At 41.1% G+C, this 14365-nt stretch overlaps 1 protein-coding gene across 1 annotated transcript in view; it reads left to right on the plus strand.

The window, feature by feature from the left end:
- The window catches only part of LOC126248527 (nonsense-mediated mRNA decay factor SMG7-like), a 194137-nt gene that overhangs the window by 80544 nt on the left and 99228 nt on the right, over positions 1-14365 (plus strand). Inside the window, exon 11 of the mRNA XM_049949581.1 lies at positions 3106-3267. Coding sequence (XP_049805538.1) covers positions 3106-3267 — 162 coding nt within the window. The remainder of the gene's footprint in view (positions 1-3105; positions 3268-14365) is intronic.

The following is a 14365-nucleotide window of genomic DNA, read 5'->3' on the forward strand; positions in this document are numbered from 1 at the left end:
ATACAGAACCTGTATTTATTCATTCTGAAATGGCTGTAAGCTGCTTTGAATGCCAATGGTTTTTCTACCACATATTGCGTTGCATTTTTAGTGATTCCTTATTTTTATCCACCCTGTAAATTTCTTCAGAATATGTAGCACACTACTTGTAGTTACCCCACCCCCCCATGACCCTGGCCTTGAAGATTTGTTTGGTGAACACTGAAAGTACCAGCGCCTTAACTGTGGATTCATCACTTGTAGCCGTGCATTGTCACCCTTTCAGCCTTTATGCACGTCCCACACTGTTCCATGAACCTCAAATTTGTCTCGTAAATGTGCAATAATTAATCTTGATGGTGGATCAGTCCAATATTCATGTCTCCACTGTGTCTGAACTGCAGCAACATTCTCAAACTACCAGTACCACTTAATAGCCTGCTTCCACTCTTGAAAGCTCAAACGTATGTTCCCCATGTCTCTGGGTTGCGTAGCTAGATCGATGACTCTGCTACCACCTGTTGGAGAAACATTACATTAGTTTTCGTGGAAATTTAACATTGTAGGTATCAAAGCAAATTTTCTATGACAGTTCAAAGTGTGTGTACATATTTCTGATGCAAACTGTATATTAATCGACTGCTGCCTTATAAGTCAGAAAAAATTAATACTGAGCAATCCAAAATGAATCTAAGGATTACAAATAGCTTTAATTATTTAATGCATAGCCCTGCATTGATAAGGATTTCAGAGACTGGAAAAGAAAGTTAAAAATCAGGTTGTTGAGTAAGCAGAGTGAATTGGAAGCCAATGACTGTGTGGTGAGGAATTGGTGAAAAGTTGTGTGTCATTTTTTAGTGATGAGGCAACCTTCCACAAAGTAGCACGATTGGCCATAGACATTCAAATATGGAGTACATGGAAGCCTTCATGTGTAACTGAACATTAGTGTGACTCACTGAAAGTTAAATGTGTTCCATGTGGTGTCTGCACAAACATTCTATGGTCCATTTTTCTTTATTGATTGAAGAGTTTCAGCAAACATTTTTCTGAACGTTCTTGAGCAATGGATGATGCTGTAACTTGATATGGACTCCATGGCTTGCATCTTTCAGCAAGGTGGGTCATCTTGACATTCAGATTTGGGGGTTCCCATATTTTTTTAATCATTATCTTTCAAGTTACTGGGTCTTCCAAAGGATAAGTTGTAATGGACATAATGATGTTCGGTTTGTGGGGAGGTCAACTGTGCAGTCATCAGCGCCTGTACAAAGTCCCAATTTTTACACAGTCCAATCTAGCCACTGCCATGGAAGAAGAAGAAGAAGAAGAAGAAGAAGAAGAAGAAGAAGAAGACACAGACATCCAGTCCCCAGGCAGAGAAAATCCCCAACCCGACCGAGAATCAAACCCGGGACCTCGTGATCCAAAGGCAGCAACGCTACCCACTAGAGCACGAGCTGCGGACGTAATGGACATAATGATGCTGTATTCTGCTCTTGGCAACCTGGTTCTGTTGACATGACTCCCATGGATCACTCTTTCATGGGGTTATGTGAAAGTCCATCTGTATGTGCCTCTTTTGCCAAAAACAATTACATAACTCAAAATACACATTTATAAAGTGATAATGTCAATGTATCTTCACTTGCTTCAGAATTTGTGGCACAAAATTATCATTTAGATATCCATGTGATTGAGGAGACACACATAGGACACCTATAAAGTATAAATATCAATTGTAATCATTATATTCATTTTGTGTTGCCTTGTATATTATTACATGTTGGGGTAAGGCTTGTGTAACAGCTCTCGGGTGAACTTCAACCTTCTCTCACTGTTCCAACTTTACTGGTTCTTTTTGTAATATTAACTTATCATTAAGCAACCCTGCTACTTCATTGAGACAGTGCAGGAACACATCCTAGATGCTAACCTGCTTTGCTGCAATGCCTACCTGGTTTGATACTGTAATTGTTTTCACTGTAGCAAAGGACCAAGGGAAATAAAATGCAGCCTGACAATCGAACTCCAGAGAGAGACCCAACTTCCCCGTTTATCAATACACATACAAGTGTCAACAGGCAGAGTTAGTGACAAGGCAGCTCCCTTTTGGCTGCACTAGGTGAACAATGTGGTGGTGGCACAGCCACAGTAGTCAACACATCTCAGTTCCTGGAGATGGATTTGCTCTATGGGATGTTCTCAGATGACTTTTTCCTTGGCTAGGGAAAAATGGTGTGTCTGTGGGCCATGTGCTGGCCCAACTTATATGTGGTCATCTTTCTTCCACATGGTTGTATACAGCTGCAGCTCGTCCTCTGGTAAAGAGTGAAGCACCACATCATTTTGTCTGCCTGGCTCAAATGCTTACTTTTGTGACCTTTGCTGTCAGTAGATTTATGCAGTGTCACAGCTTGCTAATACAGTTTTGACCTCTTTTCCTATCACTGCCTGAAGGTCATTTAAACACACAAGTCTCCACATCTTAAAAGTTTCAGTTTAGTGGGATCACATCCATATTCTGATGTATGTAATTAGAGCGCTGTTACTACATTAAGTCACACTTTGTCAATTTTTCGTGTCCCAGAAAGTGAAATATTACTGCAGAGCATAGTTTTGGGTGGATAGGCTAGAAGAGGGGACATAGGCCTGTATGGCTACAGTAGGTGGTCACATTTCTATTCTAAGACCTGTACTTTCCCACTTGTTATCCTTCCTACTGTTTAACTGGGTCTTATTTTAATGGAGGAACACAAAATTCGAAATTGTTCCCATACCTTTGGGTAGCTTGCATATTTCCGAATTGGTGTAGTAGACTGTTGATTTCTTTTAAGTGTGCGGGGGTATTGTATTCTTTTTACTTCTAAATCTCATCTATAGTAAACATAGTTTAAGTGGCTTTAAATCTAAGGTGCAGCATAGTCAAGAAATGTTTACATGCAAACACGTATGCATGCAATGACCCACCCCCTCCATCCACACCCCACCCCACCCCACCCCACCTGAGTGTACTCCCTCCACCCCCCTTTACACACACACACACACACACACACACACACACACACACATAGAAATAGATATTACAAGACTACAATATTTGTTTTTGGCTTCCCTGTTGTTTAGGAATGGCAGGAGCTATGCTTGTCCGAAGAAAATTCTTCCTCCTAAATCAGTTGCGAAACCCAACAAGAATTCATGTTATTACATGTGCCAGTACTGTTTAGTTCACCTGGGAGACCTGGCTCGTTACCGTCATCTTGGTCGCCAAGCTGAGCTTTTCTACAGGTGAGTAACATTAAACTTCATTGCATGTTTTTTTAAATTATTACTGAATATTAGGCTCAGTCTTGTCTTTTTAAACTTTATCTAATTTATATACTTTATGAAAGAAAGCTGATGGTGTGTGTTAGAATCTTAAATCCTTTGTAAATTAATAAAGCTCTCAGTCGTTCTGTGGCATTAATTTAGATTATGCATCAGTTGTTATTGATTACGTTTTCACATATAATCTCATGCCAAGAGTAACATTATCAAATCTTCTCAAATAGTAAATTGATTTACCTATTTCCACCCACTCAATGTCCCATTCTTGTTGGTTAAGATGATCAGACTGATGTGACTGTAATGAAGGAACAATAAATAGTGAGTAAAATTACTTTTATTCTCTCTCTCTCTCTCTCTCTCTCTCTCTCTCTTTCTCTTCCCAGTCAGCTTTATGTCTTGGTGTTAAATTTACATCTTATTCTTTTTAGAGGTAAGTGCTACATTTTCCATGCTCCTTAAAAGGACACAAGAATCTGTCTAAATCCTCAGTGTATGTCTTCTCCTGATAGAGAGCTCCAAAACTGTTCTTCATTTATCAACACAAACCTAAAGACACTGTATCTACACTCGGTGAGTTTTCTGTGTAGCCTTTATTCACAAAACTTTTTTGATAAAATGGTGCTAATCATCTGTCACCTAGTATTTCAGCCAGTACAACACTGAAATTTTGAACACTTCAATGTACACAAAATCGTTGAGGGAAGCATGCTATACCTTGAGGTGTCACAAGGTATTGTTGTCACTCAGTGCAAGATGAGAGCAGTAAGGTGGTTGTTGAAAATTCCCACACAAAATTCTATATTGCCTCTATTTTGTGTGTGTGTGTGTGTGTGTGAGAGAGAGAGAGAGAGAGAGAGAGAGAGAGAGAGAGAATTAGCACAATTCCAGATCTCCTATTTCCACATAGTCATTTGGAAATGTGTTTCACTTTCAAAAGTGTTTGGCAGTAGACCACAGATGCTGTGGATATTTCCAGTACCATGAACTTGACAAAATTCACACAAAACTGTTGTTGTTTATGAACCACTTATCACCTTTACATGTATCTAGGACAAGTCATGGTAATACAGTTCAAGAACATGCGTCAACAATTTTGGTAATGATCTAACATTCTGTTTTTGATCATTTCATTTCTCAGTAGTGATACAGGAAGAAAAATTCCTAACACAGAAGTATCCTCTGCAAACAGAACTGGTTGCAGGAACATTTACCTGTAGATCATTCTCATAAAATAAACAGGACTGTGCCTTGTATGGAGCCTTGTGGGACACCCTGAGATATTGCTTTCCAGTCAGAATAATAATTTACCCCCCTTTAATGTGATGATTACTCATTGTTTTCTGTTCCATAAGTAGGATTTAAACAGTTGTAGAGCACTGTCCCAAGTATCATACTTGTCAAGTTTGTAAATAAGCAATGATTTACATAATCAAAATCCTTCGTTATAGAGAAGATATCTGCAACCTTATTGCTGTTGTGTAATTCTGAAAAAAAGTTTACAGCATCTGTGATAATTTCTGCTTGCTTAAAACATAATTGAGTGTTCAGCTAATGGGAATATTTTACAATAAAATTTTGTATTTTGGTAACAGCAGCTGTCTCAAATATTTTTGATATGACTGGAGAATTGGGATAGAGCTATAGTTTTCCATCTCATCTGTCAATCCCTTCTTGAAAAGTGGTTTAACTTCAGCACACTGCAGTACCCCTTGGATGGAGACCTTTAAAATATTGTTCAGTTGTTAGAGTTCCCCCCCCCCCCCCCCCCCCCTTCAGTCTACTGACTGGTTGGATGCAGCCCGCCACGAATTCCTTTCCTGTGCTAACCTCTTCATCTCAGAGTAGCACTTGCAACCTACGTCCTCAATTATTTGCTTGACATATTCCAATCTCTGTCTTCCTCTACAGTTTTTGCCCTCTACAGCTCCCTCTAGTACCATGGAAGTCATTCCCTCATGTCTTAGCTGATGCCCTATCATCCTGTCCCTTCTCCTTATCAGTGTTTTCCACATATTCCTTTCCTCTCCGATTCTGCGTAGAACCTCCTCATTCCTTACCTTATCAGTCCACCTAATTTTCAACATTCGTCTATAGCACCACATCTCAAATGCTTCGATTCTCTTCTGTTCCCGTTTTCCCACAGTCCATGTTTCACTACCATACAATGCTGTAATCCAGACATACATCCTCAGAAATTTCTTCCTCAAATTAAGGCCGGTATTTGATATTAGTAGACTTCTCTTGGCCAGAAATGCCTTTTTTGCCATAGCGAGTCTGCTTTTGATGTCCTCCTTGCTCCGTCCGTCATTGGTTATTTTACTGCCTAGGTAGCAGAATTCCTTCGTGACCATCAATCCTGATGTTAAGTTTCTCGCTGTTCTCATTTCTACTACTTCTCATTACCTTCGTCTTTCTCCAATTTACTCTCAAACCATACTGTGTACTCATTAGACTGTTCATTCCGTTCAGCAGATCATTTAATTCTTCTTCACTTTCACTCAGGATAGCAATGTCATCAGCGAATCGTATCATTGATATCCTTTCACCTTGTATTTTAATTCCACTCCTGAACCTTTCTTTTATTTCGATCATTGCTTCCTCAATGTACAGATTGAAGAGTAGGGGCGAAAGGCTACAGCCTTGTCTTACATCCTTCTTAATACGAACACTTCGTTCTTGGTCATCCACTCTTATTATTCCCTCTTGGTTGTTGTACATATTGTATACTACCCGTCTCTCCCTGTTGCTTACCCCTACTTTTTTCAGAATCTCGAACAGCTTGCACCATTTTATATTGTTGAACGCTTTTTCCAGGTCGACAAATCCTATGAAAGTGTCTTGATTTTTCTTTAGCCTTGCTTCCATTATTAGCCGTAACGTCAGAATTGCCTCTCTTGTCCCTTTACTTTTTCTAAAGCCAAACTGATCGTCACCTAGCGCATTCTCAATTTTCTTTTCCATTCTTCTGTATATTATTCTTGTAAGCAGCTTCGATGCATGAGCTGTTAAGCTGATTGTGCGATAATTCTCGCACATGTCAGCTCTTGCCGTCTTCGGAATTTTGTGAATGATGCTTTTCCGAAAGTCAGACGGTATGTCGCCAGACTAATATATTCTACACACCAACGTGAATAGTCGTTTTGTTGCCACTTCCCCCAATGATTTTAGAAATTCTGATGGAATGTTATCTATCCCTTCTGCCTTATTTGACCGTAAGTCCTCCAAAGCTCTTTTAAATTCAGATTCTAATACTGGATCCCCTATCTCTTCTAAATCGACTCCTGTTTCTTCTTCTATCACATCAGACAAATCTTCACCCTCATAGAGGCTTTCAATGTATTCTTTCCACCTATTTGCTCTCTCCTCTGCATTTAACAGTGGAATTCCCGTTGCTTTTAATGTCACCAAGGGTTGTTTTGACTTTCCTGTATGCTGAGTCTGTCCTTCCGACAATCATATCTTTTTCGATGTCTTCACATTTTTCCTGCAGCCATTTCGTCTTAGCTTCCCTGCACTTCCTATTTATTTCATTCCTCAGCGACTTGTATTTCTGTATTCCTGATTTTCCCGGAACATGTTTGTACTTCCTCCTTTCATCAATCAACTGAAGTATTTCTTCTGTTACCCATGGTTTCTTCGCAGCTACCTTCTTTGTACCTATGTTTTCCTTCCCAGCTTCTGTGATGGCCCTTTTTAGAGATGTCCATTCCTCTTCAACTGTACTGCCTACTGCGCTATTCCTTGCTGTATCTATAGCGTTAGAGAACTTCAAACGTATCTCGTCATTCCTTAGTACTTCCGTATCCCACTTCTTTGCGTATTGATTCTTCCTGACTAATGTCTTGAACTTCAGCCTACTCTTCATCACTACCATATTGTGATCTGAGTCTATATCTGCTCCTGGGTACGCCTTACAATCCAGTATCTGATTTCGGAATCTCTGTCTGACCATGATGTAATCTAATTGAAATCTTCCCATATCTCCCGGCCTTTTCCAAGTATACCTCCTCCTCTTGTGATTCTTGAACAGGGTATTCGCTATTACTAGCTGAAACTTGTTACAGAACTCAATTAGTCTTTCTCCTCTTTCATTCCTTGTCCCAAGCCCATATTCTCCTGTAACCTTTTCTTCTACTCCTTCCCCTACAACTGCATTCCAGTCGCCCATGACTATTAGATTTTCGTCCCCCTTTACATACTGCATTACCCTTTCAATATCCTCATACACTTTCTCTATCTGTTCATCTTCAGCTTGCGATGTCGGCATGTATACCTGAACTATCGTTGTCGGTGTTGGTCTGCTGTCGATTGAACTGTTCACAGTAACACACCCTCTGCCCTACCTTCCTATTCATAACGAATCCTACACCTGTTATACCATTTTCTGCTGCTGTTGATATTACCCTAAACTCATCTGATAAGAAATCCTTGTCTTCCTTCCACTTCACTTCACTTCACTGACCCCTACTATATCTAGATTGAGCCTTTGCATTTCCCTTTTCAGATTTTCTAGTTTCCCTACCACGTTAAAGCTTCTGACATTCCACGCCCCGACTCATAGAACATTATCCTTTCGTTGATTATTCAATCTTTTTTCTCATGGTAACCTCCCCCTTGGCAGTCCCCTCCCGGAGATCCGAATGGGGGACTATTCCGGAATCTTTTGCTAATGGAGAGATCATCATGACACTTCTTCAATTACAGGCCACATGTCCTGTGGATACATGTTACGTGTCTTTAATGCAGTGGTTTCCATTGCCTTCTGCATCCTCATGTCGTTGATCATTGCTGATTCTTCCACCTTTAGGGGCAATTTCCCACCCCTAGGACAAGAGAGTGCCCTGAACCTCTATCCGCTCCTCTGCCCTCTTTGACAAGGCCGTTGGCAGAATGAGGCTGACTTCTTATGCCAGAAGTCTTCGGCCGCCAATGCTGATTATTTATCAAAATTGAGGCAGTGGCGGGGATCGAACCCGGGACCGAAAACGTTTTGATTATGAATCAAAGACGCTACCCCTAGACCACGGGATCTTCTTGTTTGAGATAGTGGGTGTTTTCTACTGTTTCAATAACATAAATGGTTATTCGAACCCAACTAGCAGATTTTTTTTAATGCTGATATTTTATTTTCTGTGTCCTGCATAAAAGCTTCATAAATTTTGTAAGATGTTCATCAAGCCCAAGGTCTTCTGTTTATTATGATGATCTGTTAAATTATCAGATTTTGCTACATTTGTGTGTGGTGTCCTTAGGTTAGTTAGGTGTAAGTAGTTCCAAGTTCTAGGGGACTGATGGCCTCAGAAGTTTAGTCCCATAGTGCTCAGAACCATTTTTGCTACGTTTGTAAAGGAGTCATACAATTACTCTGATATTTGATTGTAATTTTTGAAAGTTTTTGGCAACAGACTTAACACTTATCAATGAAACCCACTACCTCATCTCAAGAGATTACAAAGTGGTGTAAATTGCAAGAAATTGATTTTTAAGTTTGTGTTCCATTTGCTTCCCATCAGGTGAATTTGGTAGATAATACATCCTCAAACCACTGTAGTATAATTCTGACCTTGTGACATGCACAGTTTCCATGGGAGTCCAGGTGAATGCCCTCCATAGCATCATATGCTGCCATCAGCCTCCGTCCATGTCGCAGTGCACATTTTGAACAGCTGTTCGCCTGGTAGAAGGCAGTGTATCCATACATGACCATCGACCTGCTGGAACAAGAAATGTGGTTCATCCAAGCAGGCAAAATGTTTGTTGAACCACGGTACAATCTCAATGATCTCATGCCCACAGCAGTTGTGATTGACAATGTCATTGGATTAACAGGAAATAATGTTAGTCACCTGCTTTGGAGGCCCATGTTCAACAGTGTATGCGAAACAGTGTGCTCTGAAACGCGTGGGCATGCACTAGCATTGTACTCTGTCATTAGAGTTGCCACAGTTCGCCACCTATCTTGCTTTAGAGAAAGGGGAGATGTTCAACCTCCGCATTTGGCACTGACGTCGAACACTTTGTCACCTACTCGTGGTTTCAATTTCCTTCAGTCACTTTCAACAGATGCTCATGATAATAGCATGTGAATAGCTGACAGGCTTCACAGTTTCACAAATGGTCATTCCCAGGGGCTGGGCCATAACAGTTGCCCTTTATCAAAGTCGTTTATGTCTGTGGATTTCCCCGTTTTTGCCTCGAATTTGGCTTCAATGAATTCCTCTTCTTCTCTGCTCAACTTATACGTATACTTCTTTAGCGTATCACATGTTGTATTGCCATCAAGCTGTATCCAATCTCACAATGTGCATTGGTCGTAATGCTCTGTCTCGTGGTCATAGAGTGACTCCATAAAATGGTGGACCCAATGAAAGAATTACTTTCCAGTATGTTGCTGTGTGTATGAAAATAGGTAGCAGCATAATGAAATAAAAATTTGTAGAACATGAAATAGAATGAAATGTGCCATTCAATTTTAGCTGTGCTATCAGGTTCTTTCCTAACCAACTGCAAAAAATCGGGATATATATTCTGAAAGAAGCTGCTGAAATGTGTGACTATCATGATTATTAATATTTCTCTTGGACTATGCTACTTATTTATTTCAAAACAAAAATCAGCACTTGATAGGCTTTCCCTGCAAATCAGTGTTTAGGTATTTTTAAGCAAAATAATATATTGTCAAATCCTGTCTCATCGGTATGTTTTCCAGAAGAGTTTCCCTGCCCACCTCTATGTAGTGTTTGGACTCTCTGTTCCATTGTAGACTGACCCACAGGTTGAGTTTGTTTTCCTTTTTCTGCGGTCCAGCTTCCTGGCTTCCATAGTTGAGCCACTGCTGGCTGGTGTCGTTACATTTGTGCTGACAGGACAGTATCACGGTATTGTCACACTGAGCAGATATAAAAGTGGAGACAGAGGATGTTTTTGCACTTATGATGCTTTTATTTGTTTTTAAATCCCCATAGTGTTAGGGTTCGTGGCCACCATATACCTGGAATTTTTGCAATGCTGGCGGGAACAGTTGTGCCTCTTGGAGCGGCAACAAAAGCTGCAGCAGGAGCAGATGCAAAACTGCTCAGATGGAATGCAGAATTGATCTGCTCTCACATCACGCTGGTGGTACACCAAATGCCTGCAGAGGAGCCTTCCTCACCACCCTAACACCCTTTTCTGGTTTTGATGAGTCTGTGAATAGGTGGGAGAGTAGGCTGTGCCAATTCTTGCTGCACTGTCGGGTAAGGCATGTCATCAATCCATTTGATAAGGTCACTTGTTATTGTCCAGCAGTGCAGAATTAGATGCCTTCTACCGAATCTTAGAACATTAAGTTTGTAGACTTTGTCAGTTATTCACACAGTATTTTGGACATCAAACCCATGCAGTGGCAGTACGGTTGCAATTTGACCACTACCACAAGTGACGTGGGCAGCCATATGCAGCCTGGATCACTGACATGAAAGGCCTCTCACACAAGTGTCCCCCCAGTGTGCTACTTTGTAGGCAAACTCGCTGATTAGGGATGTAATCGTCTGATTTGCACCTGCCCCCAGGGGCCAAACTGAGGCATTGGTCATGTTTGACCCTTAGCCACAGTTGCTCAGATTTCTGAATCGCATGAACTTTCGGTGGTAGTGAAGGATGTAATTTATGACAGTTGGCAAATCTAGATACATGTGGTAAGCAACTGCAGTTGCCCCATGGGGTTGGCCAGGTGACCTTGTCTGATGCTGAGTAGCCTTTTGAAGACAACATTGAAGATTCGAGTGCAGCAGTGATGTCACTGCCCATCTTCGCTCACGTCAAATGTGGTGGGTATAAGTAAGTGAAAGTATTGTGATGCCTGCTTGAGAAATTTTTTGTGTTCTTGGCATTGTTCTCCTTGTGCATCTGTTTCTACTGAATGGGCAAGTTGCCATTCCTGGCACAATTGTCATTTGGGGTGTATTAGACAGGATTGCCTGCGTGTAGATGCCACGGGTGGGGTATTCCATAAAGTAGGCCACTGGGCATCAGTCTGTGGCAATCCGTGAGCCACAGGACGATCGTCGGAGGCACCAGTGTTTTCACTGGACTTTGTGGCTATCTCCAACACACCACAAACATTACCCCTGCACATTCTGCTATCATTGGTCATGGTTGTGGATGGGTGACAGAGTTTCAGGTAAATACATGGGCAATGGTCAACCTAGTTAACTTATGCACATACGGGCTCTTGGGCTTCATCCCATTGCAGGGGCCATTCTCTGTCTCAGCATGTTAAAAGAATGTGAAATGGCAACTTATGTTGTTGGTGGTTAATTCACTGTTGACGCAAAATATTTTTGGGCTACGCCTTTTATTTATTTCACTTCCAGATAGTTTACAAAATTTGTTTAGTATTCTAATCAGCTGTCATATCCTGGCATAGCATAGAGGAAGCACACAGGAACTTAAATGGGGGGTTGAGGTCAGTCTGCAGTTCCCAAGTGATTAGGAGCAAATGCTGAAAGAGAAATGTCAAGAGATGGCAGGTGACTGCACGGATCGGCACCAAACACTGCCACAGGTCACCTATGAGAGGTGCGGATTTTTGGACTCGATAAGGATACTTGTAGGAGACCTGAGGAACTCAGGGTCTGAATAATTGCATTCATACTATACTACTACACTGAAGGCAATCACTGAATATTAGAAGAAACAAAGGATTCAGTTTTGGCCCAACAGAAGTCAGTATCTGAGTCCAAGGGTGTGAGAGCTACTAGAAGTGGCAATCAAAGTGAGAAAACAGACTTAAATTGGAAATTATCCGAGGCTGGCATCAAGTGACATGGAGTTGTTGCCCAAACATTCTAACTGAGAACGTGTCTGAATAAAAAAATCATGGGTTTTTAAAGGATTGTGGCAGTGCAATGTTTCTCCCTGTCTGTAGTTGGCCTGCCAATCCACTAGCACTTTACAGATACTAGTGAATCTGACGTGTTGTTCTGCACCTCCATGACACCTGTAGCCAACTACATTTGGGTCCTTTCCTTTCTACTTCTCTGTAGGCAGGGTTATTCCTGACCTTGACACTAACCAATTCCAGATTTTTCTAGGAATAGTGTTCAGCTAAGAGCTAAACATCACTTCCCATCCTAGTATGGCTAGTTTTATGTCACTTTGCTCCTCCCTAAGGATGAATACTTCTCCCTCAGGAGTGAGGACCACTTTCCATCAATTTTACTCATTTCCCATCTCACAATAACCTGTGTGAATCCGCTGCCATTTATGTTCTCTGGAGCAAGAATCATGCTTGCTATATGTGCCAAGACATACCTGTTTGTGTCTAATGTGTACTGTTGCACCTTACAACAACATCTAGATAGTGTATGGAGTTAGCAGTTAATTCTCTGAACTGAAACTTCCACCGTGGGACAATTGCCCTGAGTGTCTGAAATTCGCAAGCTCCTCCCATTGCTGTTTACCTTGTGTAACCTAAATGTTACCATCTACAATTGCCACCTGCCTTATGTCTCTGGTTTCCGGTCTTGGACAGCTGTAGCTGGCTTCCAACATCCTCAAGCTTAACAGTGGATAGCTCAATAAGTCATCAATACATGATAGAGTTCCCTTTAAAGATTCGAACTCTGTGCTATGGTCGTACTGTCTGGGTTGTTTGAGAATACCTCAGGTCAAACTGAAAATTTTGAAGCCCATTCTCCCTTAAGCCATCAGCAGTACCTCATTTTTGTCATCCAAGCCCCATTCCCTTCACCATGCATGATTTGGTGTTGTGTACATTTTTCTTACTACATGCCCAGCTCAGCCTTGTCCAGGAGGTCTTCTGGCTTGCTGAGGAGGAGCAAAGCTGTCGAGTGGTCGTCAATCTGGCATTGCATCCTCACTTACTGCAGCTGCTACAGGTGTTGCACTGGGGTATGTCCCATATAAAGGTTTTGGCATGGCATTGTCTACTGACCAGTGAACATCTTGCGCCAGCTTGCATGACCTGTGTACAGACTCAGGCTCATGACAGAGTACTAATGCAAGCTTTCACGAACTGCGGTAGTGAGTGTAGTGTGGGTAGAACCACTGACCGAGGTGTTTACTTACCACCAGCAGTATGCTGGGCCCAACTGTTTATATGCTGCCATCAACCAACTCAGACCTGGCCTTTGCATAGTGCCGTACTGAAGTCTGCCACATGGTGAGCCTACAGGATTCTTCCATTTCATATCCCTACAAATTGTTACACGCGAGTATTTATACTAGTTGACAGAAGTTGTGACTCGTTGATATTACAGTCACAATATAAAACCTTTTATTATTATTATTATTATTATTATTATTATTAAATGCACCATTTTACATTTTTTAACATTTAAAGCAAGTTGCTAATCTTTGCACTTTGAAACTTTATCAGGATCTGGCTGAATATTTGTGCAGCTTTTTCCAGACTGTACTTAAACATATATATCTGCATCATCTACAAAAAATTTGAGATTACCATTTATATACATCAGGAACAGGAAGGGTCCTAACACATTTCACTGAAGCACACCAAAAGTTACTTCCACATCTGACGATGACTCTCCATTGAAGATAATATGCTTCATCCTCCCCACCAAAAAGTCTTTGACCTGGTTACAAATTTCACATGACGCTCCACACAATCACACTTTTGATAATAAAACTAAAAGTGGTACTGAATCAAATGCTTCTTACAACTGGAAAAATGCTGCATCTACATGACTGTCTTGATCCACAGTTTTCAGGATGTCATGTTAGAAAAGTGCAAGGTGTTCCACATGATCAGTGTTTTCAGAATCCATGCTAGTTGACCTGGAGGAGGTCATTCTGTTTGAAATAACTCATTATTTTTGATCTCGTAAGAAGTTCTGTCATTGTACAAGAGCTGGAGCTCAAGGATATAGGACAGTAGTTCTGTAGATCACTTCTGCTAGCCTTCTTGTTGATGAGTAAGACTGTGCCTTTTTACAACTACTGGGCATAGTTTGTTGTTCAAAGGATATACAGTAGATTATAGTTAAGAGGAGCTAACTCAGCTGCAGATTTGGCATAGAATCTGATAGGTGTTCCA

This window comes from Schistocerca nitens, chromosome 3, assembly GCF_023898315.1.
Source record: "Schistocerca nitens isolate TAMUIC-IGC-003100 chromosome 3, iqSchNite1.1, whole genome shotgun sequence".
Lineage (NCBI taxonomy): Eukaryota > Metazoa > Arthropoda > Insecta > Orthoptera > Acrididae > Schistocerca > Schistocerca nitens.